At 43.5% G+C, this 26,990-nt stretch overlaps 1 protein-coding gene across 6 annotated transcripts in view; it reads right to left on the bottom strand.

Moving 5' to 3' along the window:
* Positions 1-26,990, bottom strand: part of PGAP1 (post-GPI attachment to proteins inositol deacylase 1) — a 1,652,111-nt gene that overhangs the window by 728,551 nt on the left and 896,570 nt on the right. For all 6 annotated transcript variants that reach the window (XM_075317804.1, XM_075317801.1, XM_075317803.1 and 3 more), the window contains one exon: positions 2,774-2,882. In XM_075317804.1, coding sequence (XP_075173919.1) covers positions 2,774-2,882 — 109 coding nt within the window. The remainder of the gene's footprint in view (positions 1-2,773; positions 2,883-26,990) is intronic.

Below are 26,990 nucleotides of genomic sequence, written 5' to 3'. Positions count from 1 at the left end.
CTTAAACTGGCAGCATAAATTGCTAGTATAATGGCTTAGTAACAATGAGTTTGAGTGTGCAATGCAGGCAGACGTGCTGCAAATATCTTTGCACTAGTGGGACTATACAGAAGTCCAATAGCCACGTTTAGGATGCCACTAAGTTCACTCAGTGTTTGCTAGTATAATGGCTTAGTAACAATGAGTTTGAGTGTGCAATGCAGGCAGACGTGCTGCAAATATCTTTGCACTACTAGGAGTATACATAAGTCCAATAGCCACGTTTAGGATGCCACTAAGTTCACTCAGTGTTTGCTAGTATAATGGCTTAGTAACAATGAGTTTGAGTGTGCAAAGGGCAGGAGGGTACAGTGGCAGGGTTGTGGGTCTCTGGGTAGAGGAAAGGAAGCCTGCCTTTCTATCCCTCCTAATGGGGAAATGCAGCGAGGAAATCCCTAACCTTAGCTACACTGACGCTATCATCTTGTGTAGCTGTAAACTCTGTTTTCACGGACCTGTCACCTATGGCTTTGACCCTGCCGGTATGAGCCCTTAAAAGGACTGATAGAAAGTGCTATCCCTATGCTGTACAGCGCTGTGTATGGAGCGTACACAGCAGTATCGGCGATAGGAGCTGCGCCAGTGATGACTGACACCAAGGACGCAGAAGGCAGATAATGGCGTGCTGGAGGAAAATGTCCGGTTTTATAATGCAGAGACATGTGACATGGACATCCTATCATACATGCCGTTGCTTCTCTGGCTAAAAGTCCACTTAGCTGTGTGTGTGTCTGGGATTGGCTGACATGCTTGCCCGCCCCACTACACGCGCGCGCTTAGGGAAGGAAGACAAGGAAAAAAAAAATGGCGATCGCCATTATCCATACAGCAGTGATCTGAATGCGCTGTTCCCGCACACTATACACTGAAATTTCATAATAGTGTGAGTCACAGAGTGACTTACACTATTACAGCGGAAAGCCAGCTAGGAATTAGCTGGTCTTTTTGCTTCTAGAACCGTTCTCGAACGTATCTAGAACTATCGAGCTTTAGCAAAAAGCTTGAGTTCTAGTTCGATATAGAACAGCCCCCAAAATCACTCGAGCCGCGAACTGGAGAACCTCGAACCGCGAACCGCGCTCAACTCTAGTTATAATGCCTACAAATGGCTACCAGTAGGAGTAAATGGCACCTGCACCTTGGCCCGTTTGACCCCTGCCACCTTCATTATCAATACCACTGATATACCGGCAGGGAAAATGCCTCTCCACCTACTGGTAAAGAGAGCGGCAGACAACAAAGACAGGCCTAGTGGCCGACCCCATGTGATTCAAATGAGTCATGTCAACAAATTTTTCAGTTCTCTTTTTATCTATCCCATGATAATGCAGATGTATGATAAGTTGATGGACAGCACTGACTATCTTGATGATCAAATTTTTGAGGTTCTCCAAGCAGTAAATAGTACCATTGCCATACAGAGACAATTAATCATTGTAACCATCCAACATACTTTGGTACTGGATTAAGTAGTTCTAGGATGGTTCATGGGGATACTGCAATCAGTGTTCCAAGTGTTACTCTGTTTACTAGTTGCTTATGTAGTGTTCAAGTTGCTAATGGCTTTGTTTTCCCGCTGCTTGAAGCAATGTAGATACAATGATTATTCAGCACCCGTAGGAAATCACTAATATGCCTTTTTTCTCTTCTCTACTCTTTCCTCTAGAAATCACCTTGGCGTATCATGATGAGACTCCTATCGAGAGGCATGCAGGCAGTCCTGGGTGACGGATGTGAGATGACACTCCCCGAGCAACCCGTGGCTCAGAAAGTATCTGGAGGCTAGCCTGCTCTCTCTATAGTCCACAGCTTCTCGATGGCCCCCTGTCCATCAATCACGCCAATAGGGGGGATTGTGAGGAAAGAGTTAACCTTTTTCACTGACTTAGAAAAATAATAGAAATTCATTCTCCCTTGCAAGACCAAACCAGACTTATTTACGTAATAAACTATGAGACCAACCTCAAGGACGCAGAATGTTTTGACTTAGAGACGACTGAAAAACATCTTGTTATGGAAGAAGTCATCATGTTAATTTCTTTTGCTGGGAATATGTAATCCACGCCTTAATGAATGTAGATTAATGAATATGTATGTGGCATAGTTACGCCCTAATCAACTTTGTATAACCTTGTAATGTAAACAAAATAATACACTTTCTATTCGGAGCCACACATCTCCAGTCTTATGTGTATAACAGCGTCTGCTTGTTTTCATTGAGGCTGGAATAGCCGAAGGGGGGGGGGGTCACCAGTACCCTCTCTGCATTCGGACATCGCTGGCAACAGCTGTGACCGTTAAGTCAACCTAACAAACTCAAGCATTTTCCGTTAGATTTTTAGTGTTCCCCCGTGGTCTCCACAAAACTTCTCATGAGCCAGATCAGACACCCAATACTTTGCACTGATGAGGGGCAAGCACCCCGAAACACCGTGTCTGCAAATTGGGATTCTGATCTGGCATATATATCCTAAGTCATATGCAAAGGATTGTTAAAAATCCACATTTGACTTTTAGGATCGCTACTTCCAATAGGTGGCGCTGCGCTAGAGTTTGTCTCCATTCCTGGAGAGATGATTTGAATACACCCTATCATGACATTTATCAAGGGGTGTAGTGAGCATTGTTGTGACCACATCGCAATTTTCCCAGGAAATAGTAGGTAATGTGTTTGCTTAAATTTGCAATTCATTAATGTGACACCTAAAACTGCCCAGTATGTCTTGCTTCTTACCTTATAATAGCAGTCTTTACAAGTGTACATAGTTAATTTTACCATCCTACTGTCATTTTGGGGTTGTGGAACATGCAACTTGGCAGAGAGCTTCAGAGGTAGATCATCACTTTAAAAGAAAAACAAATATAAACAGCTTTATAAAAATTTAATTATTTAAATTGTATTCAAGTTACAATAAGATAGTTAAAGTTAATCTGTCACCAGTATTTACCAATGTAAGCTAAGGACAACATACTGCAAGGGTTAAAAAAGCAAAAAAAAAAAAAAATGTGTTGCTTGTCTCTGGGCCAGCTACTATTTACCTAAACTTAAAAGGTTTATTTCCAGGTTATATGACCAGGAAGTCTCAATTCTTTCATAATGTCAGAAGGGTTGTACCCAGTAATCCAAGTTAAACATGGTTAATTTCAGAATCTAATTGCCTACAACATGCTGCTTTCAGATGAAATACCAAAAACCTGCTGACAGATTTCTTTTAAAAGTGGTATTAATATGATCAGACAGGTGCTGGATTGTCATGTATAAAATGAATATAGAACTCACAGGGAACTTTGTGAAAGCAACAAATTTGTTAAACAACAAACTGCTACAATAACTTTTTTTTAAGAATTAAATAATTTCTTAACTGGTTTCATAATTATTACTGCATTATTTTAAGGAAATGAATTACCCAACACACACTATCCATGTAAAAAATTATTTTTTCCTTTTAACTGCTTGTCTTCCTTTGAACAAGAAATCATTGAATATAAACAAAGTTATATATTTATCATTTTACCAAAATTTTAATGTTGCTAACAAATTCTGTTCTTAAGCAGGATGCAAAAAAAAATACATGTGTCAAAGAAAGAAATGAAAAACGATATAATAGAAAGCCAGCTCACCCTCTAGGATGCGGTGGACAAAAGTCACCAGATCTGCATGGGTAATACTCTGGCCTGGGTTTCAGCTTCAGAAGAAACAGTGAAAGGATTCCAGCAGACAAGGCAGGGATAGAATCTTCATACTTTAGCCCTGAGGGGTCTGTTTGGTGCCAGTGCCTCTGTACACATCATTGTAATAGTTTCTAATAAAGAATGAAGATGTTATCCCTATCTTGTCCACTGGAATCCTTTCACTGTTTCTTCTAAAGAAGAAATGGGTACAGGAGTGTAAAAAAAACCCCCTCTAAATGCTCATATATAGTGATATATAGGGAATAAAGGAATAAGGAATAAAGCAGGACTGTTATATCTACTGACCTTCCCTGCAGCTGTAACACTACTTTGGGGTTCAATAATTAACTCTCATACATATTCACTGCTTCCCCCACCCATCGTCAGTCCTGGAGTCTGGGATTGGTTGCAGTCAGACCGTGCCCCCACCCTGTATGACAGCATCTGTGATTGGTTGGAATCACACATGCTGTCTGCTTCCTTATAGTGGTGTAAAAACAAATAAATTAATAAATTGACTTAGGGTTCCCCCATATTGTGATACCAAACTCAGAAAAAGCATACTGCTACAGGCAGCATGCACACCATCTTATGCCAATCTATTCTTAGGCATGTGGGAATGGAGACTTTTTCATGAGAACAACCAATTCTCCAACCACGTTGTTCTATGGCTAAGGTATATTGATGACATGCTGTTCCTGTGGCAAGGTGCCAGGTCTGGGCTGGATGAGTTCATGAGGGCCATTAATAAGAACGATCTGAATATTAGACTGACACATTGTGCGCATCATAGGCGAATGGAATTTTTGGATATACTATTTGAGGTGGGCGACGATGGCATGTTACAGACAGATATTCACAGGAAGGATACTTCTGTGAATTCTCTCTTGCATGCCTCGTCGGCCCACACCAGATCCACTATCAGGGCTGTTCCCACGGGACAATTTTTGAGGGTCAGGAGGGTATGCTCCATGGGCCAGCGATTTGAGATGCAGGCAGATGAGTTGAAAGAGCATTTTTTACAAAGGGGTTACAGTAGACGTAACATCAAAAAAAGCTATCTAAGAGCCAGGCATAGCCGGAGGGAGCAGCTTCTTTTTAACCCCCCCCCAGAAAGTAATAAAGATGTGTTGAGGTTCATCTCAACGTTTAATTGTAGGTGGGATCAGATGAGGGATTCCCTATCCAGGCACTGGTCGGTCCTGCGGATGGACCCGTGCCTGGCTGGGATTATCCCTGAGTCGCCCCTTATGACATCTCGGAAGGGGAGGAACCTCAAGGACATTTTAGTGGACAGCCACTATGTGGCAAAATTAAGAAATCCGTTTACCACCTCTGGGGTGGTGACAGTGAGGGGTGGCTGCTTTCCCTGCGGGGAATGCTTGGCCTGTAAAGAGAAAAATATCATCAGGGACATTGGGTTTAGCTCCGCTGACGGCAAAAAATCATTCAAAATTTCGAGACGCATCTCCTGCAGTAGCACATAAGTTATATTTCTGGCAACTTGTCCATGTAAGAAATTATACGTTGGACTAACATCTAGACAATTCCGGACGAGAATAAGGGAACAGGTCCGTGATATCTGTAATTCCAAAGAAAGCTTGGATATATAACTTCTCAGAACCATTCCACGACATTTTCATATTTATTATAACTGTGATCCATCTGGACTGAAGGTCAGGGGCATCGAGATTTTACACTGTTGCATCAGGGGTGTTGATTTGAAGAAACAGCTGGCCCAATTAGAGTGCCGATGGATAGTGACTCTGTGTACTATGGCCCCTATGGGGCTAAATGAAAAACTGAGTTTTTCCTCCTTTCTTTGAGTCCCCCCCCTTTTGTTTAGTTTATCTGGCTATCCGGATTCACATAGTTAATTACTATGAACACCTAATTGAATGCATTGGCATCATAAATATGGGGGTGAACCAAATACATTAATCCTGGGGATGCGGTTGAGGAGATATATAAAATAAAAAAATGATATAAGACATAATCTGGTTTATGTTCTAATTGCAATATAGTGATATCTTATGCAATGTAGTCTGGTGTCTCTCTTTTTTAATGGTGCCTGTTTTGTTTGTTATTGTTTTTAATAGTAATTTCCATATACATTCTCCCCATCTATAAACCAAGAACATGTTGGTGATGAAATGAAGCAATAATCAGTGCACAAGAAGATATATAATCCTCTGTTATCTGAAATGATCGGCTTGACTACTGTTCTATATAACGTGCAGTCGTGACAGACATGGATGGATGAAAAAATGAAATGCAAACCATCGATATAGAAATATAGTAGTATGATTATTGTGTTCTATAAGTACTAATATGTCCTCTACCAATGTATATATTATCATGTAAATATAGCATACAATTGTTTAATGTTTCAGTATGCTGGCATAGGAAAAGTGATGTACTCACATCGGTGGGTTGAAAATTGTACATTATTCTATAATGGCCACCGCTGGATTGATATATTGTACATTCTCTTATATCCACTGTATGTGGTGCTTTTGTGGGTGGTCTACTTACTCTGCTCTATATGCCAGGAAGATTTTTGGGGTCTATTATTAAGATTTACCTGCAGTGGCTACTGTGACGCTGTGTCCGTGTGTGAGCGCTGTTGCCGCGCATGCGCGGGCGATGTGACTTGGAGGTGTCGGCGCTCGGCGGCCTCAGCAATCCCAGTGCGCAGGTCGAGTGACGTCAGTGAGGGAATTCCCTCTTATGTGCGCCCTGGGGGTGACAGCTGCCGCGCGCTGACACAATTTCCGGGTCTCCCGTCCCTCACGCATGCGCCGCTATAGCAGCGACGCAACACTGGACACGTGTCACTGATCACCAATGATACATTGTGTATAAAATGGGGAGCGTGATGAGTGGCACTACCGCTCACCTACGCCCGCTGATTAAGCATAAGCGACATGCGCGTCCGGAATAAGGTCACTTTCTCAAAGAGATGAGCGAGCCTCTGAAGGCTCAAGTTCGGTTCGGTTCGTCGAACGGAGGCCCCGTTCGAGTTCGGTTCGACGAACCTCTCGAGCCCCATTGAAAACAATGCGAGGCAAACACAAACACATAAAAACACATTATAAATGTACACATACAGTTAATAAGCATTGCCATTACACTTACAGGTCCCTGCGACGCGTCCTGCACTCTGTCTCCCACCGCTTTTCCTTCCGATAATGGCTGCGTCCTCCCGGTAACCAGCACTGATGATAGGACCTATTGTGACGTCAAAATAGCATGTGACCAGTCACGTGTCTATTATCTTATTGGCTACAGACTGGTCACATGGCTATGACGTCATGATAGGTCCTGTCAGTGCATCTCTCCGGTACGCAGTGATCGTTCCAGTCCGTGTACCGGCGAAATGCTCTGACACATGGTCGACTCCCCGTTCCTGCATGTGGGCGCTCTTTACAGAGTCAGCCCACATGCAGGGACTAGCTGTCACAGCCGGTAAATAGCGACACCGGGAGTCACGTGATCGGAACACCGTTACTATGGTAACCTGCCTGTCAGCGGTAACATCACCGCTTACAGCCCAAAGCAGCACCGGAAATCACGTGACCGGAGCACCGTTGCTATGGTAACCCGCTTGTCAGCGGTGACGTCACCGCTTACAGCCTGCAGCCTCTGCTCAATCTCACTGAGTAATTAGACTGCACGGGAAGCAGCAGTGTCTTCCTCCCATGCAGTGCTGCCTGATGTAGCAGAGCTGCATGGGTTGACGGAGAAAGAAGACAGAAGACCATGGATCGTGGAGGGCTGACAGAGAGTAATAAACATGGAGTCTCTAAGTGTGTCTGTGTATTTATTTCTATTAAAGTATTTTTTCTCTGTGTAGTGTCTTTTTTTAACCCTTTATTGGAGATTCTTAGTGGCCGGGTCAAACTTGCCTGACATTAAGAATCTCTGGCATAATACTAGCTAGTAAAACAAAGCTAGTATTAACTTATTATTACCCAGCGAGCCACCCGGCTTCAGGGCAGCTGGAAGAGTTGGATACAGCGCCAGATGATGGCGCTTCTATGAAAGTGTCATTTTCTGGGGTGGCTGCGGAGTGCAATTCGCAACAGAGCCGTACCTGCCTGCTGTACCTGCATACTGAGACTACAGTATGTAGGAGAACTAGGATCATGGTGTGGACTTTTTCGGACCTGGGTATTTTATGGGTTCATAAATTGGAGAATGAGAGTGGGTTTTCTTTGTTTATTTTTTTTAAATTAAGTATTTTTCTCTGTGTTTTGTGCTTTTTTTTTACTTACAGGGTTAGTAGTGGAGAAGTCTCACAGACCCCTCCACATTACTAATCCAGGTCTTCGTGACAGCTGTGATTTTTGACAAATCACAGCAGTCATTAACCCCTTAAAGGGAATTTGTCATCAGGTTTTTGGCTACTTCATCTGAGAGCAGCATAATGAAGGCAAAGAAATTCAAAAACTAACCATGTTTATGTTCTATCACTGTGTGCAGGCATTCTCACTTATCTCAGAATTAAGTGTAGCAGGGCTGGAGCTGTCCCCAGCCACACCAGGCTCTCAGTAGAGATTGTGCATTAACTGCGAGGTGTCAATCACAGTATGGGGCATGTCAGTCTGCTCTGCACCAACACAGAACAATAAAATCTTTAGTATGAGTAAATAATATCAACATTTGGAGGGTGACCAAACATCGTATTTTTAAAATTGTTTATTTAAATAGTTTTTAAAAAGACACAAGGGGACCCTTGTATTTTGATACACAGCCACGAAAACACACACGGCTGGTGGATGCAGTCTGCAGCCGTCTGCTCTATCTGCATTGGGTATCAATATAAAGGGGACCCTATTGTCATGATTCTGATTGGTGGTGCTCTGCTCTCCGATGCTTGGTTTCATATTATTTCCCAGTGGTCCCACTTTTGGGCCCTGTGGGAGGGGCCTGTTTGTTGGAGTCTTGTTCCGGGTGATTGATCTGCTTTATTTTGGAGCTACTTCACCCAGAATGCCGCAAGTGCTAGTTCCTGTGTTGCAGCAGTAGTTGCTGGCTCCCATAAGGGACTGTCTTGATCTTGTCCTGCTACCTCATTCAAAGTACCATCCTTCACCTGTTTCTCCGATCTTGATTTGACTCCCAACCTCGGCTCCGCTCTCTTCCTTTGTAACTTACGAGATTTCCCGGCTCCTGACCTTTGGCTTGTTTGACTACTCCTCCACTAGTGTATCTAGTGAAATCTAGTGTTCTAACATCACAGTCTTCCACTAGTGTATCTAGTGACACCTGTTAGAGCATCACACATACGCCATTTTATTTATTTTTACACCACTATATGGATGCAGACAGCATGTGTCATTCCAACCAATCACAGACACTGTCGCAGAATGTGGTGGTTTGGTCTGACTGCAACCAATCGCAGATGCCGGAGCTGACAGTGGGCAGCGGAAACAGTAAATATGCATGAGAACCAATGATCGGACCCAGACCTGGAAGCAGTTACAGCCTCGGGGAAGGAGAGTATAACTGTCCTGCTTTATTCATTATTTTCTTCCTTTTACAGACCCCCTATTCCTTACTACCACCATTTTATAACACCTACGTTCAGGTTCCTTAGACTTATATGGAGTTTGGTGTCCGGGGTCAAGTTCAGCTGCTGAAGCAGGTTTTTTTCTTTCTTGTCTGTGCTAGTTTGGCGATTCCGAATTGAGGGTTGATTGATATGATGCTCGTTGAATGTGACGTGGAGTCATAAACGATGAATCATATGGATTGAGACCTGTGTCACTTTTTTTTTTAATTAAAGTCATCAAAAATGAACACTCAGATGGCCATCCAGCTGTTGGAGATCAATTTGAGTAATAATTTTATAGTATTTAACAGGTCCTTCTACTTACAACTCCAGGGCACGGCTATGAGGGGGGAGCTTTTACAAACTTGTTTACTATTTTACGCCTGGGGCTATGGGAGAAGGACCTACTCCTGACAACTCAAGAGGATCTCAATGGACCGCACTTTCAAGTGGGAACAGTACACTCATTACATATTTCTTGTTTGGCAGGGGACACCAATACGATTCTAAAGCCAAAATGCAAGTCTCTTCAATGGAAGTCTTCTCATTCTTTCTCTCACAGACTTGCATTGAGAGCTTGTGACGTAACGTCTGACTTCCGTACAATCAGAAGTTGAGGTCATATGATGACGCCACCAGGAGACCTATCAGTAAAAGATGAAGATACTGGAGGGTGAATATATTACTAGGGACAGTGACTTTAGATTAAAAGCAACCCTCCAGCACTGAAAAAACAAACAAATATTGCTTTACGGTCAAGAAAAATTGACGTACTGAAGCAAAGGCCACTGAAATTCATGCTTGATTTCTTGTAAATACTGATTATTTTCTAAATACTCAAATCTTCTACTGGCTTTCAAATGTCTGGTGAATTGTGTGCTATGTATGGTTACCATATACAATAGGACCAATTGAGTTCAATATACGAAAAACAAAAAACCTCAATTTCAATTAAAATTAAACTTTTATTGATATATTTTAAAATTTAGACACCCATTAATAGTGAACACAAAAAAGGGCATAGATGATGAAGGGGAGGAGCTAAATATATGGGGTCCCTATAGCACCCTATGGGACCTTGCTCCTACCTACCAACGGAGGGTATGACGCCGTAACTGTTTTGGGCGCCCCCGTTCCACGTCGGCTCACCCTCTAATTGCCCTAGATAGTTAGTGAATTAAAATAGTAATTACACTACGGATGGCCATACAATAGTACTAGAATGTATTAAGTACAAAGTGCTCATGTAATCACACTGTCTGATAGATAACAGCTTCCTATCAGGAAAACCAGGACAAAAAAATCAAAAATTAAGCCCCAATATAGGTAGGCTTCTGCAGAAAAATTAGTCCATAGTACATGATCCAGTACAAATTAGTACATGGTACAACAAAGTGCTCATATAATCACACTGTCTGATAGATAACAGCTTCCTATCAGGAAAACCAGGACAAAAAAAAATCAAATATTAAGCCCCAGTATAGGCAGGCTTCTGCAGAAAAATTAGTCCATAGTACATGATCCAGTACAAATTAGTACATAGTACATAATACACAATCTACATTAACATAATGGAGGAGCACATTAACATAATGGAAAATTTGTAAATACTTATTATTTTCTAAATACTCAAATCTTCTACTGGCTTTCAAATGTCTGGTGAATTGTGTGCTATGTATGGTTACCCGATGTTTACCTTAGTTACCAGCGCACACCGCTTAGCTTAGCGTGTGCAGGGAGCAGGAGCCGGCACTGGCAGCATGAGAGCTGCGGAGGCTGGTAACGAAGGTAAATATCGGGTAACCACCTTGGTTACCCGATGTTTACCTTGGTTACAGCTTACCGCAGGCTGTCAGACGCCGGCTCCTGCTCCCTTCACATTCAGGATTGTTGCTCTCTCGCTGTCACACACAGCGATGTGTGCTTATCAGCGGGAGAGCAACAATAAAAAAATGAACCAGCACTGTGTGTAACGAGCAGCGATCTCACAGCAGGGGCCAGATCGCTGCTCAGTGTCACACACAGCGAGATCGCTAATGAGGTCACAAAAAACGTGACTCAGGAGCAATCTCAGTAGCGATCTCGCTGTGTGTGAAGTACCCCTAAGGTAATTCAGAAATCAAATCAGTGCTTGCAAATGGCCTTGCATCCTCTAACTATAAAGGTCCAGTCACACTAAACAACATCGCTAGCAACATCGCTGCTAACGAACAACTTTTGTGACGTAACAGCGATGTTGCTAGCGATGTCGCTGTGTGACATCCAGCATCAACCCGGCCCCTGCTGTGAGGTCGTTGGTTGTTGCTGAATGTCCTGGGCCATTTTTTAGTTGTTGCTCTCCCGCTGTGAAGCGCACATCGCTGTGTGTGACAGCGACAGAGCAATAACTAAATGTGCAGGCAGCAGGAGCCGGCTTCTGCGGACTCTGGTAACCACAGTAAACATCGGGTAACCAAGAAGCCCTTACCTTGGTTACCCGATATTTACCTTCGTTACCAGCCTCCGCCGCTCTCAGCTGTCAGTGCCGGCTCCTGCTCTGTGCACATGTAGCTGCAGTACACATCAGGTAATTAACCCCATGTGTACTGTAGCTAGGAGAACAGGGAGCCAGCGCTAAGCAGTGTGCGCGGCTCCCTTCTCTCTGCACATGTAGCTGCAGTACACATCGGGTAATTAACCCCATGTGTACTGTAGCTAGGAGAGCAGGGAGCCAGCGCTAAGCAGTGTGCGCTTGTAACCAAGGTAAATATCGGGTTGGTTACCCAATATTTACCTTAGTTACGAAGCGCAGCATCGCTTCCATGCGGCGCTGCTGGCTGGGGGCTGATCACTGGTTGCTGGTGAGCTCACCAGCAACTCGTGTAGCCACGCTCCAGCGATCCCTGCCAGGTCAGGTTGCTGGTGGGATCACTGGAGCGTCGCAGTGTGACATCTCACCAGCAACCTCCTAGCAACTTACCAGCGATCCCTATCAGGTTGGATCGTTGTTGGGATCGCTGGTAAGTTGTTTAGTGTGACTGGGCCTTAAGAGTGGTTTATAAGTATGTATGAGTATGAAATATCTTTTGAGGATCCTTTTAGAAGTCATGCATCCAGGAACATATCTATGGGAAGGAACGCGGGGCATTTGCCCCAGGCGAAGCAGGATGGGCATCGCCATCGGGCCACCTGAAGCTGCGGTCCGGTGGATGCATTTTCCCATCCCCTGTAGTGGGATTCGGCAGTTCTCTAAGCCAGATGTTTAGCAGACAGCTACGTCAGGGAAACTATAGAGCGCTGGCTCCCAGCAATCAGTTGTGCTTGCATCTTTAAGCTGCAAGTACAATTGAAGCCCTGACCAACAGCACTTCTGGGTCAGGGAGTCGGAAGCATAATGAGCTCATCTGATCACACTGCCGACATCACTCACCTGTGCTACATAAGTAAGAAGAATGTTTGTTGTTGTGGTAAGCACTTCAATGGAGCTAAAAAAACCAAACATTTATTATAATGGGGGCGTGAATTTGAGAAAAGAGTATGGGGACCAGGGGGCTAGGAAATGGGCGTGGATGTAGTATGGGGAGCAAGGAAGGGGGGGGAAGCTGCATTAACAGTATTGGGAGGATGGGTGTAAAAGGAGAGCGTATGGAAAGTGAAGATGGGAAATGGACATGTCACAGTATAGAGAGTGAGGGGGAATGTATGCGGAAACAGTATAATGAGTGAGGGGCGGGAATATATGAGGAAACAGTATGATGACCGAGGAGGGGTGTGGGTGCACAGGCATTATGGGGAGTGGGGGAATGTATTAGGAAACAGAATGGTAAGTGAGCGAGGGGAAAGTATGTGGACACAGTATGAGTAGCAAGGTGGGGGTGTATGAGGACAGTATAGGGAGCGAGAGGGGGTGGGGACAGACAGTATGGGGAGCAAGGGGGGTAATTTTACAGTATGGGGAGCAAAGGGGGGGAATTTTAGAACACAGTTTGATAAGGGGAACAAGTGGGAATATATGAGAAAACAGTAGGCAGAATGAAAGGGCCTAGGTATGGACACAGTATGGGTATTATGGTTGAGAAGCATCTCACTCGGTAAAATAGTCCTTACACTAAAAAAATGCAACTGACCCTGTCCGCTCCTATACAGACTAATGTTCCTGACACCGCAGTCCCTTGTGACCCCTGAGCGAGCTGAAATATACTAACAGGGGACTACTCGGACCTGGCTGCCTGAAAGGCCGTTGAGCATTTCTCGTACCTCCTTAAGGAACAAAGGGAAGTGCAGAGGGCAAAATCTTAAAGGGAAAGAGTGCTGAGATAGAAAAAGATCCCATGGGGAGTTAAAACAAACTATGAATACAAAGTGGAAAGGTAAGTTATGTACTGCTATAAAGGATTGCTGACTACTTCTTAAGTACAAGAAGTAGAAAGGAGCAGGTTCTGCAGGATCTGTGCTGATGTCACAATCATGTGACTGTAAAGTGTGTAATTAAGCAGAGAGTGATGTTGAAGGACGTATGGTGTAATCAATTACAATGCTGGGGGCGTGACTAAGTTAAAAAAAGAATCATGCCTGAACTTCAGTGACAAAACAAGAATGCCGCGGAGACACCATCACATGTGTCTCAACGCTGGCAGGAAACTAGCCAGGTCTTTCACCGGGAAGGAACAACCACGGGAAGGGCAGTCTCCAGTCAAGGAAACCGCCTATACCAAAACATGGCATCCATCCACAGACAGCTGTTGCGGGGTATTTGCCCCTCATCAGTGTGGAGTAGGAAAGTAGCTAGTGGGAGCAATGCCTAGTAGAAGACTACATAGGTAAGGCTGGTTGTCCTCGGGGAGATTAACATCCAACAAAGCGGAGACACCATCACGTGTTTCTCAACACAGTGACACTAGAACAAGGCCCCCTGGGAAAATGTGCAAAACAAGAATGCCGTGGAGACACCATCACATGTTTCTAAATGCTGGCAGGAAACTAGCCAGGTCTTTCACCAGGAAGGAACAACCACGGGAAAGGCAGTCTCCAGTCAAGGAAACCGCCTATACGAAAACATGGTATCCATCCACAGACAGCTGTTTCGGGGTATTTGCCCCTCATCAGTGTGAAGTAGGAAATTGGAAATCCACGGCTGTCTGTGGATGGATACCATGTTTTGGTATAGGCGGTTTCCTTGACTGGAGACTGCCCTTCCCGTGGTTGTTCTTTCCCGGTGAAAGACCTGGCTAGTTTCCTGCCAGCGTTGAGAAACATGTGATGGTGTCTCCGCGGCATTCTTGTTTTACATATTTTCCCTGGGTGCCTTGTTCTAGTGTCACTGCGTTGAGAAACACGTAATGGTGTCTCCGCGGTCTTGGATGTTGATCTCTCCTAGGTCAACCATCCTTACCTATGTAGTTTTCTACTAGGCATTGCTCCCACTAGCCAGTTTCCTACTCCACACTGATGAGGGGCAAATACCCCGAAACAGCTTTCAGTAGATGGATACCATGTTTTGGTATAGGCGGTTTCCTTGACTGAAGACTGCCATTCCCGTGGTTGTTCCTTCCCGGTCAAAGACCTGGCTAGTTTCCTGCCAGCGTTGAGAAACATATGATGATGTCTCCGCGGCATTCTTTTTTTGCATATTTTCCCAGGGGGCCTCACTGCATTGAGAAACACGTGATGGTGTCTCCGCGGTGTTGAATGTTGATCTCCTCCGCGCCTATGACTGAAAGCTAAGGTATTTACTGGAGTCATCTAAACATATAAAGTGTTTTTTAAGATAAATACATGGATTTTTTTCTTATTTTTTTTAAACCATGTTAGTGACCATGTATGTTAGTGTAATTGCTTCATTTAAAACACATTGTTTGAGATTAAATATATTTATATTAAAAAAAAACAATATCACAGGTTCCCTTTAAATACTTTTCTACTGATAATAATTTTTTCCCATCTGACCATTAATCTCAGGATGATACCCTGAGGAGAACGAAAACTTAATTCCAAACCTGGAGCAAAAGATAGGCAAAAATGTAACACTTCTATTGTAAATAACGATTTTAGAAACTTTGTGTAACTTAATGTATGAGAGAATTAATGAATGTAGCTAAACTCTTAGCAGTAAGCAATTTTACTAAAGGAACCAAGTGAACCATGTTTGCTGAAACGGTACACAACCACCCACATTACATTATTGCCACCAGAATTATGCAGATCAGTGAGGAAATCCTTTGACAAGTGAGTCCAAGGCTGAGACACAACCTTGTTAGACAAGTGAAACCCTACTAGAGTCTGGCGAGAGGCTTTCGCCCTGGCACAAATTTTGCAATTGTGGACATACTCATCGACATCCTTACGAGCATTTTGACACTAAAGGGACCTGGAAACAGCTCTCAAGTCGGCAGAGGAAGCTGGGTATCCAGTCAACCCAGAATCATGTACTTCATTAAGAAGATCTGTGTGAAAAGAGGACGGCACAACAAGCATGCCTTGTGGCAAGCCCACCTGTGCACCAACCTGAGCCTCCAGACTGTGCTGTCTGAGATCAATCCTCAGAGAACCCATGACCAACCTTCACTAAGAATTTCGACTGGATTTTTGTCCCTCAACTGCGGAACAAAATTACGTGATTAACCATCATCCTTAACACACAGTGCAAGGGAGATACATCACAGAAAAATTGAACCAAACTAAAAAAAAGGATCCACCAGGGCTGTCTAGTGCATTTTGCAGCGTTAACAAACAGTAGATTTGTGAGATTGATAAAGACTGTTACTTTATGTGTAGCCCCCTCCAACCAATGCCTCCACTCCTCAAAAGCTCACTTAACTGCCAAGAGTTTCAGATCACCTATTTCACAGTTGGACTCTACTTCTGAGAATTTCTGAGAAAAAAAAAAGTACAAGGATTAAGATAACCATCTTTCTTTTGTAAAAGAACAGCACCCATCCCTACAGAAGAGGCATCTACCTCAACTACAAAAGGCAAATCAACCTTGGGTTGACTGATGACATGAGCTTAAGCTGGGTTTACACACTGCAACATCGCAAAGGACATCGCTGTAATGTCACCGGTTTTGTGACGCAATAGCTTTGTCGTTTGCGATGTTGCAGTGTGTGAAACACATCAGCGACCTGGCCCCTGCTGTGAAGTTGCTGATCGCTACAAATCGTTCAGGACCATTCCTAGGTCCTTTGTTTCCCGCTGTGCAGCATGCATCGCTACAAAGTTTCAGTGTGTGAAAGACTTTGCAGCGACTTTGTTAGCAACTTCCCTTTCAAAAAGCTGCTTAACAACGTCCCCAACAAACAGCTAGGTCGCTCTGCAGGTCCGGATCGCTGTTTCGTTGTTGGCCAGGTTTGCCTGTTTGACAGCTCACCAGCGACTCAACAGAGACTTAGGGAGGTCGCTGTTACGTCACAAAACCGGTGACATTACAGCGATGTCCTTTGCGATGTTGCAGTGTGTAAACCCAGCTTTAAAGGCCCCTTTACACTAAACAACTTACCAGCGATCCCAACAACGATACAACCTGATAGGGATCGCTGGTAAGTTGCTAGGAGGTTGCTGGTGAGAGGTCACACAGTCAGACGCTCCAGCGATCCCACCAGCAACCTGACCTGGTGGGGATCGCTACACGGGTTGCTGGTGAGCTGTCACCAGCAACCAGTGACCAGCCCCCAGCGACGCACTGAAGTGATGCTGCGCTTGGTAACTAAGGTAAATATCGGGTAACCAACCCGATATTTACTTTGGTTACCAGCACACGCAGCTACACGTGCAGAGAGCAGGGAGCAGCGCACACTGCTTAGCGCTGGCTCCCTGCTCTCCTAGCTACAGTACACATCGGGTTAATTACCCGATGTGTGCTGCAGCTACACGTGCAGAGAGCAGGGAGCAGCGCACACTGCTTAGCGCTGGCTCCCTGCTCTCCTAGCTACAGTACACATCGAGTTAATTACCCGATGTGTGCTGCAGCTACATGTGCACAGAGCAGGAGCCGCGCACACCGCTTAGCGCTGGCTCCCTGCTCTCCTAGTTTCAGCACACATGGGGTTAATTACCCGATGTGTACTCTGCTACACGTGCAAGGAGCAGGAGCCGGCACTGACAGTGAGAGTGGCGGAGGCTGGTAACGAAGGTAAATATCGGGTAACCAAGGACAGGGCTTCTTAGTTACCCGATGTTTACCGTGGTTACCAGTGTCCACAGAAGCCGGCTCCTGCTGCCTGCACATTTAAGTCCCCTTTACACACTGAGACTTTCTAGCGATCATGCTGCACAGCGGGAAACAAAGGACCAAAGAATGGTCCTGAACGATTTGTAGCAATCAGCAACTTCACAGCAGGGCCCAGGTCGCTGATGTGTTTCACACACTGCAATGTCGCTGGGGAGGTCGCTATTACGTCACAAAACCGGTGACGTTACAGCGATGTCGTTTGCGATGTTGCAGTGTGTAAAGCCACCTTTAGAAAAGGCTATCTTGAGAGCAGCAAAAGCATAAACAGCCTCAGAAGACCAGGAAAAAAGTCAGTACCCTTCTTGGTCATATCAGTAAGAGGTTTGACTATGACTGAGGTTTTCAATGAACTTTCAATAGTAATTTGCAAAACCTAAGAATCTCTGCAAAATGTAAAAAATAGTAAATTGTACATAATCAAGGATGGCCTGTACTTTAACAGGATCCATCTGAAACCCATTTTCCTAAGCCATATGACGCAAAAAATGAATCTGCCAAACACAAATTGACACTTCTCCAGCTTGGCAAATAAATGATAGTCACAAAGAATCTGTCGAACATGCTCCTGATGTTCCTCACAAGAATATGGGTAAATCAAAATATCATCCATGTAAATCACACAAAATATACCCACAAAAGAGCAAAGAATGTCACTTATGAAGTTCTGAAAAAACACTGGAGCATTGGTCAAACCGAACTGCATCACCAAATTTTCAAAGAGACCCTTGAGTGTATTGAAGACAGTTGTCTACTCATCACCTTGGCGTAAACTGAGGTTATACGCCCCTCTCAGATGAAGCTTAGAAAACAATTAAGCCCCCATTAGTTGATTAACACTAGAAGTCCCAGAAATTTCGAGCTCCATAGGGTTCCAATGGTAGAAATGTTAAATGACCCCTCTCTGGGACTTCTAGTGTTAAACAGGTCAACTATATTCAGTAAAGGGTAAGGATTACAGACCATGATCTTATTTAGCTCTCTAAAATCCAGACATAGCTGCAACTGTCAATCTTTTTTCTTAAAGAAAAAACGCACGGCATTTGGAGAGGTTGACAGTAAGACTCTTTTAAACATACTTTTTCAAAGACATCTCTTTCAGAAAGAGAAAGGTGTTAAACATACAAGAATTAGGTAATTTGGCCACTGGTTTTCTAGCACAATCTTATGGCCTATGTAGGGGAAGAACTTCACATTCAGTCTCAGAAAATACATCCTCAAAATCCTGAATGAAATCTGGAAGGAGAGATCTTATAGACGTCAAGGATTTGGATAAGTAACTGGAAAAACAAGAATCCTCCCAAGACACAACCTCACAAGTCTCTAAATTAATGACAGTACAGTGGAACCTCGGTTTATGAGTAATTTGGTGTGAGAGTATCGCGCTATACGAGCAATGCTTGCTGTAAATTAGTAACTTAGTTTACGAGCAAGCTTTGCTGTATGAGCAAATACTCACTGCACACACGTCCGGTTCTGTACTTTCACCGCGCTCTGACACGCTCTTGCAGTCTGCACAAACACACACAAATACACACGCACACACACATATTATGCTCACCTTACCTTTCGTTCCCTCACCGGCCTCCTGGTTCTTGTAGTTCGCCGGTACAGGATGTATATCGGGTAACCATCGCAACGGTGGAGGAACTTCCGCTGTCAGCCGCTTCTCAAAGGCAGCGCGCTGAGCAATCAGAGGCAATCAGCTCCTGCCTTTGACATCAACGCTTTGGCAGCGGAAGCTACAGCATTGGTCACGATGGTTACCTCATACACATCCTGTACTGGCAGACTACAAGAACCAGGAGGCCGGCGATAGAACGGAAGGTAAGGTAAGCATAATATGTGTGTGTGTGTGCGTGTTTGTGTGTTTGTGCATGTGTGAATGGCACAATAGGGGACCAGGATGGGACATTGCACAAGTTGTGGAACGAATGGTCTGAGTTTGCATCATTTCCTATGGGAAATTTTGCTTTGTAGACGAGTAACTTGGTTTACAAGCACACTTCCAGAACGGATTGTTCTCGTAAACCAAGGTTCCACTGTATTGTGTTTCACCAACCAGGGCATACTCAACACTACTTTAGCTCGTAAAGAACGAGAAACCATGAATGAAATGGATTTTGTGAGTAACCCTTACACTCTCATGAACACATTCTCAACCTTAGAAGTACCATGACTTTCAGCAAGAGAGAGTGATCATTTGCAGATATTTGGATGGGATGACCAAGTGTAGAAACACTGTACCAACAGTTAATGGCAAAATCACAGTCAATAATATCCAAGGTGGGATCTGAATCAACAAATGCAGAATTAGAACTCCATGGTCAAACTGGTGGATTTACTGATGAAGAAGTAGTGTTACATTTCGAAACACGTTGAATTAAACCACCTTGCATTACACTTCTCCTGGATGTGTGTCGTATCTCAAGCAGCGCAGTAACCGTTTCACATTTAGGGGTACTTTGCACACTACGACATCGCAGCTGCTATGTCGGTGGGGTCAAATCAAAAGTGACGCACATCCGGCGTCGCTGTCAACATCAGAGTGTGTAAATAGTTTTTCATACGATTAACGAGCACAAAAGCGTCAAAATCGTATCATCGGTGTAGTGTCGGTCATTTCCATAATGTCGCGGCAGCGACAGATACAATGTTGTTCCTCGTTCCTGCGGCAGCACACATCACTGTGTGAGAAGCTGCAGGAGCGAGAAACATCTCCTACCTGCGTCCCGCGGCTCACGCCGGCTATGCGGAAGGACGGAGGTGGGCGGGATGTTTACGTCCCGCTCATCTCCGCCCCTCTGCTTCTATTGGCCGCCTGCCGTGTGACGTCGCTGTGACGCCGCACGACCCGCCCCCTTAGGAAGGAGGCGGTTCGCCGGCCAGAGCGACGTCGCAGGGCAGGTAAGTGCATGTGAAGCTGCCGTAGCGATAATGTTCGCTACGGCAGCTATTACAAGATATCGCAGCTGCGACGGGGGCGGGGACTATCGTGCTCGGCATTGCTACCATCGGCTTGCGATGTTGTAGTGTGCAAAGTACCGCTTACAGTGTTCCCGAGTGTTCTCCAAATAATTAAATTGCCATTAGTGTCTAAACCGCTGACAACAAAAGTGAGTACACCCCTAGGTGAAAATGGCTAAATCATGCCCAATGTGTCAATATTTTCTGTGGCCATCATTATTTTCAAGCACTGCCTTAAGGGGTTTAGTAGAGCTTCACAGTAGCCACTGGAATCCTCTTTCACTCCTCCATAATGACATCACAAAGCTGGTGAATGATACAGATCTTGCGCTCCTCCACATTCTATTTGAGGATGCCCTACAGATGCTCAATAGGTTTGAGACCTGGAGACATGCTTGACCAGTCCACTACATTTACCCTCAGTTTCTTTTGCAAGGCAGTTGTAATCTTAGAGGTGTGTTGGAGTCATTTTCAAGTTTGGATACTGGTCTATGGCCCAGTTTCCAAAGGGAGGGGATCATGCTCTGCTTCAGTATGTCACAGTACATATTGGTATTCATAGTTTCTTCAATGACCTGTAACTCCCCACAGCCAGCAGCACTCATGCAGCACCAAATAATGACACTCCGACCACCATGCTTGACTGTAGTCAAGACACACTTTGTCTTAGTACTCCTCACCTGGTTGCTGTCACATACTTGACACTATCTGAGTCAAATAAGTTTATCTTGGTCTATTCACACCACAGGACATGGTTCCAGTAATCCATGACCTTAGTTTGCATGTTTTCAGCACACTGCGAGCTTTCTTGTGCATTATATTTAGAAGAGTCTTCCTTCTGGGGCAACAGCCCTGCAGACCTACGTGATGCAGTGTGTGGCATATAGTCTGAGCACTGCACCCCCGCCCCTTTAACCTAAGCAGCAATGCTGGCAGCACTCAGATGTCTTTTTGAAAAGACAAACTCTGGAAATGACGCTAAACACATGCACTCAACTTCTTTGGTCGACTATGGTGAGGCCTGTCTTTAGTGGAACCTGTCTTGTTAAACCATTGTATGATCTTAGCCACCGTGCTCTAGCGCAGGTTTAGGGTGTTGGCAATCTTCTTATAGCCTAGACCATCTTCATGTAGAGCAACAATTCTTTTTTACAGATCTTCAGAGAATTCTTTGTCATGAGATGCCATGGTGAACTTCCAGTGACCAGTATGATACAGTGTGTGAGCGAGAACACCAAATGTAACACACCTGAGACCTTTTAACACTAATGAATCACATGACACCGGGCAGTGAAAATGGCTAATTGGCCACAATTTGGCCATTTTCACTTAGGGGTGTACACACTTTTGTTGCCAACGGCTTAGACATTAATGGTTGTGTGTTGAGTTATTTAGAGGGCACACTAAATTTACACTGTTATGCAAGTTGAACACTGACTACTGTACATTGTTTCAAAGTGTCATATCTTCAGTGGTGTCCCAAGAAAAGATACACAGTAGATCTTTTGTACAGTGAGTAACAATAAGTATCTTCACATCCATGAATTTACCCCCCTTACGGTTTATCCCCTACTTTATTAACTAATAACAATTAACTATTCATATTCTTCTTCTCTTTTTTTACAATTTCAAAGGGATTTTTCTTTGAATACTTGTGTTTAAATTTACTGACCATTGTGTTTGCCTCTTTCTGAAAATTGTCCATTTTGGCACTATTTCTCCTTACCCACATAACCTGACCTCCCGGATATGTTTTCCAGCCATACGGGAAGGTGGCAACTATTAGTTAAAAATAGCTGTTGCTATTTGTTGACTTTTAACACTAGAACTACTGGACTCATGACACCTATATAGAAATACATAGTGCAAAGTAGTCAAAATGACAACCTCAGTAGTTCTAGTGTTAAATGATTTAGTTACCAGGTATGTATATTGTGACATCTAAAAATAACCAAATTAGTGTTGTGTTTTGTATGGAAGTAAAATTTAAATAAAACTCATTTTTAATAAAAGTCATTAAAAAAGTATGAAGTGTATCTTCCCCCTGATGAAATTAAACATACTTTGTCAATAAAGTGTTTCCCATATACCCACATTAAGATTAGTGAAAACTGGAACAAATTTGGTCTCTATTGCAGCACCCTAGGTTTGCAAATAAAATTGCCATTATATTTAAAACTAGCTGCAGTATCAAGCTTTGCTCGGGGTAGTAACTATGTGTCTTTCTGTCTCTCCCACTGTCCCTCTCTTCCTCTCTGACTGTCTCTCTCACTTTTCTCTCTGTCTGTCTCCCTCCCTCTCGGTCTATCTCCCTGTCTGTCTCCTTCCATGTCCGTCTCTCTCTGTCTGTCCTGTCCATCTCTCTGTCTGTCCTGCCCGTCTCTCTCTGTCTGTCCTGCCCGTCTCTCTGTCTGTCCTGCCCGTCTCTCTGTCTGTCCTGCCCGTCTCTCTCTGTCTGTCCTGTCCATCTCTCTCTGTCTGTCCTGTGTCTCTCTTTGTCTGTCTTTCTGTCTGTCTGTCTCCATCTCTCTGTGCCAATCTCTCTCTCCACCAAAATCATATTACCTGACATATAATCTTCTTATACTAAGAATATCCTTCGTTGCCTATAGCAACCAATCACAGCCTCTATTAATGACCTGTAGCTCCTGCTCCATTGACTTTAATGTAAGCAGGATTTTTGGTAAATAACTGTAAAAAGCGGATGTGAGGAAATAGGGATATATTCTGATCTATTAAGCCATATTCCTATATAGCAGCCATCCTGTCAAGGTACGACCATATCTCACTCCTAGAAGCCCCCACCTTAAGGCCTAAGGAGGCTTCAATCAGTATGCTAATTAACTTGAGGAAATTGTCTGTTAGACAGTTGTCACACAAGGTAAGCCTCTTGAAGTGGAGATCAGGTGAGCTGGTTAGGCCTGAGAACAGTAAGGGAAAGGAAGACCCCCTCTGTGACACTGCAGAGAAGTGACAAACTAATTAGAGACGTCCTGTACACCCGAGACAGAGAGGGCCCGGGAATAAATCTTTAATATCCCATGAGCCGTGCTTTCTATAAACATGTCAAGCAGAAATATCGCATGCAGACATTCAGACGATTCTAGCACATATTTTATATAGGTGTGGGACCTCTGTAGGTATCCCAAACTTGATATTGGCCAGTGGGGTATCAGCAGACTAATCATGTGTCCTATCATTGTGAAGATAAAATCATAACTGAAAATATGAAAGAATTGTCATCCGCCTACGACATTCCCAGGCAAAGTTATGGCCAATAATAACTTTGGACATCTCATATCTCAACTCAGGGAGGTGGGAACTATAGGACATCCCAGGGGCAGGTGATGGGCAGAACAGGAACAGACCTTGTACTGTATAAAAATGTCCCATCTCTTCTGCCTATTGGTATTTCGTCTGAAGGACATAATTTCATCACAGCCAGCGTATACACTGAAACTGGGTGGCTCCATGCGGTCCCTTGTGGCGCCACCAGCACTACGGTAACTGATCACATATGTCTGTAACTCTGTGTGTATTCCATGTATCTTGTACTTGCATTCTGACTATATATATATATATATATATATATATATATATGTATATATATATATATATATATATATATATATATATATATATTCTGTAAATTCTATATTGAATATATTGTAGCATCTAGTGTGCCCTTAAGGCGATTAAATATATATAATTTAATCTTGGGCTGTTCTGTTATCTCGATCCCGAATTCCACGTCTGTGAGCTCGGCGTAATAGTTATCGTAATTGATTGGTGGCAGCGAGTTTATGCCAATGATCATTATGGGGCAACCAGTGATATCCGGGGAGGATTAGATATATTCCACTCGCAAGAGTCGGGGTATATAATCCTTACTCTCACCGGGAACCCTTCAATCATCGGCATAGTAGAATAGCGGCCTCCTTGCTTATCGTTGGGCAATTCCATAATTGGCCTGACTATAAGAGGGGCGCTAGAGAGCGAGTCACGTGCTCTGTTTGGTGGAAAGAGGGGGGTGTTCCTTCATCTTCCTTCCCCCTTTCCCTGACAGTGGAGTTAAATGTTCCCCTCTAAACAAAGCCTATGACGTTTCCTGAGTCAAATGAGGTGGCTGTGCAAAATTTTAAAAATTGTAAATGCAACGGTGCAGATTCCATAGCGGATATACATACATACACACATATACTAAGCTTTATATATTAGTTAGTATGCATTAATACAAAACAGAGAGAATCTTTAATAAAATATTTTTTTCCACTAGGCATTCTTAAACTTCTACTGTAATTTTTCAAAAAATGTTCAATTGCCAAACATCGTTTTTACTTTTCTATCATTCTATAGTGACACAAAGTCAAGGGCCCCATGATATAATATGGCTCCCACTTCACGGTTTTTAATATCTGTAAGAGATGTTTGGTGGACTTTAAATAAGCAGGCAGGAGCTGCATGTAATCAAGTAGAATATAGTCTAAATATTCAGACAGGTTAGATGATATATGTTGGATATAATCAGCCTACCAGGTGGTTTCGACTGCCATTTATGGATTCTTGGCATATGGCAAAATGTGGCTATTGAGGGATGTAATACACTGTGTGCAGACTTATTAGGCAAATTAGTATTTTCATGACATGATAATTTTTATACATGTTGTCCTACTCCAAGCTGTATAGGCTTAAGAGCCAATTACCAATTAAGAAAATAAGGTAATGTGCATCTCTGTAATGAGGAGGGGTGTGGTGTAATGACATAAACATCCTATATAAGAGGTTCATACTTATTAGGCAACTTCCTTTCCTTTGGCAAAATGGGTCAGTAGAAAGATTTGACGGGTTCTGAAAAGTCCAAAATTGTGAGATGTCTTGCAAAGGGATGCAGCAGTCTTGAAATTGCCAACCTTTTGAAGCGTGATCACCGAACAATCAAGTGTTTCATGGCAAATAGCCAACAGGGTCGGAAGAGATAATAATAATAATAATAATAATAATAATAATAATAATAATAATTTTATTCATTTATATAGCGCTATTAATTCCACAGCACTTTACATACATTGGCAATACTGTCCCCATTGGGGCTCACAATCTAGAGTCCCTATCTGTATGTCTTTGGAGTGTGGGAGGAAACCGGAGTACCCGGAGGAAACCCACGCAAACACAAAGAGAACATACAAACTCCTTGCAGATAGTGTCCTTGGAGGGATTTGAAACCAGGTCCCTAGCGCTGCAAGACTGCAGTGCTAACCACTGAGCCACCGTGCCGTCGCAAAAAGCATATTGGGCAAAAAAGGCGCAAAATAACTGCCCATGAATTGAGGAAAATCAAGCGTGAAGCTGCCAAGATGCCATTTGCCACCAGTTTGGCCATATTTCAGAGCTGCAATGTTACTGGAGTCTCAAAAAGCACAAGGTGTGTCATACTCAGGGACATGGCCAAGGTAAGGAAGGCTGAAAAACGACCACCTTTGAACAAGAAACATAAGATAAAACGTCAAGACTGGGCCAAGAAATATCTTAAGAATGATTTTTCAAAGGTTTTATGGACTGATGAAAAGAGAGTGACTCTTGATGGGCCAGATGGATGGGCCAGAGGCTGATCAGTAAAGGGCAGAGAGCTCCACTCTGACTCAGGCGCCTTCAAGTTGGAGGAGGGGTACTGGCATGGGCTGGTATCATCAAAGATGAACTTGTGGAACCTTTTCGGGTTGAGGATGGAGTGAAGCTCAACTCCCAGACCTACTGCCAATTCCTGGAAGACAACTTCTTCAAGCAGTGGTACAGGAAGAAGTCGGTATCGTTAAAAAAACCCATGATTTTCATGCAGGACAATGCTCCATCACATGCATCCTACTACTCCACAGTGTGGCTGGCCAGTAAAGGTCTAAAAGATTAAAAAAATAGTGACATGACCCCTTTGTTCACCTGATCTGTTCCCCATAGAGAACCTGTGGTCCCTCATAAAATGTAAGATCTACAGGGAGGGAAAACAGTACACCTCTCGGAACAGTGTCTGGGAGGCTGTGGTGGCTGCTGCACGCAATGTTGATCGTAAACAGATCAAGCAACTGACAGAATCTATGGATGGTAGGCTGTTAAGTGTCATCATAAAGAAAGGTGGCTATATTGTTCACTAATTTTTTTGTGTTTTGTTTTTGCATGTCAGAAATGTTTTTTTCTAAATTTTGTGTAGTTATATTGGTTTACCTTGTGAAAATAAACAAGTGAGATTGGAATATATTTGTTTTTTATTAAGTTGCCTAATAAGTCTGCACTGTAATAGTTACCTGCACAAACAGATATCCTCCTAAGATAGCCAAATATAAAAATAACATCACTACAACTCCCAAAAATATTAAGCTTTGATATTTATGAGTCTGTTGGGTTGATTGAGAACATAGTTGTTGATCAATAATAAAAAATCCGCAAAAATACAACTTGCTTAATAATTCTGCACACAGAGTATGTTAATATTCTTTGTTGCCTTTAATCTAAGTATGGATTGTTTCCTACCCCTAAGTAGAGTTTTAAATTCCTGTTTAA

The sequence above is a fragment of the Anomaloglossus baeobatrachus genome, chromosome 7, assembly GCF_048569485.1.
Source record: "Anomaloglossus baeobatrachus isolate aAnoBae1 chromosome 7, aAnoBae1.hap1, whole genome shotgun sequence".
Lineage (NCBI taxonomy): Eukaryota > Metazoa > Chordata > Amphibia > Anura > Aromobatidae > Anomaloglossus > Anomaloglossus baeobatrachus.
The sequence above is the reverse complement of the archived record's forward strand: the minus strand, read 5'-3'. Positions and strand labels throughout refer to the sequence as shown.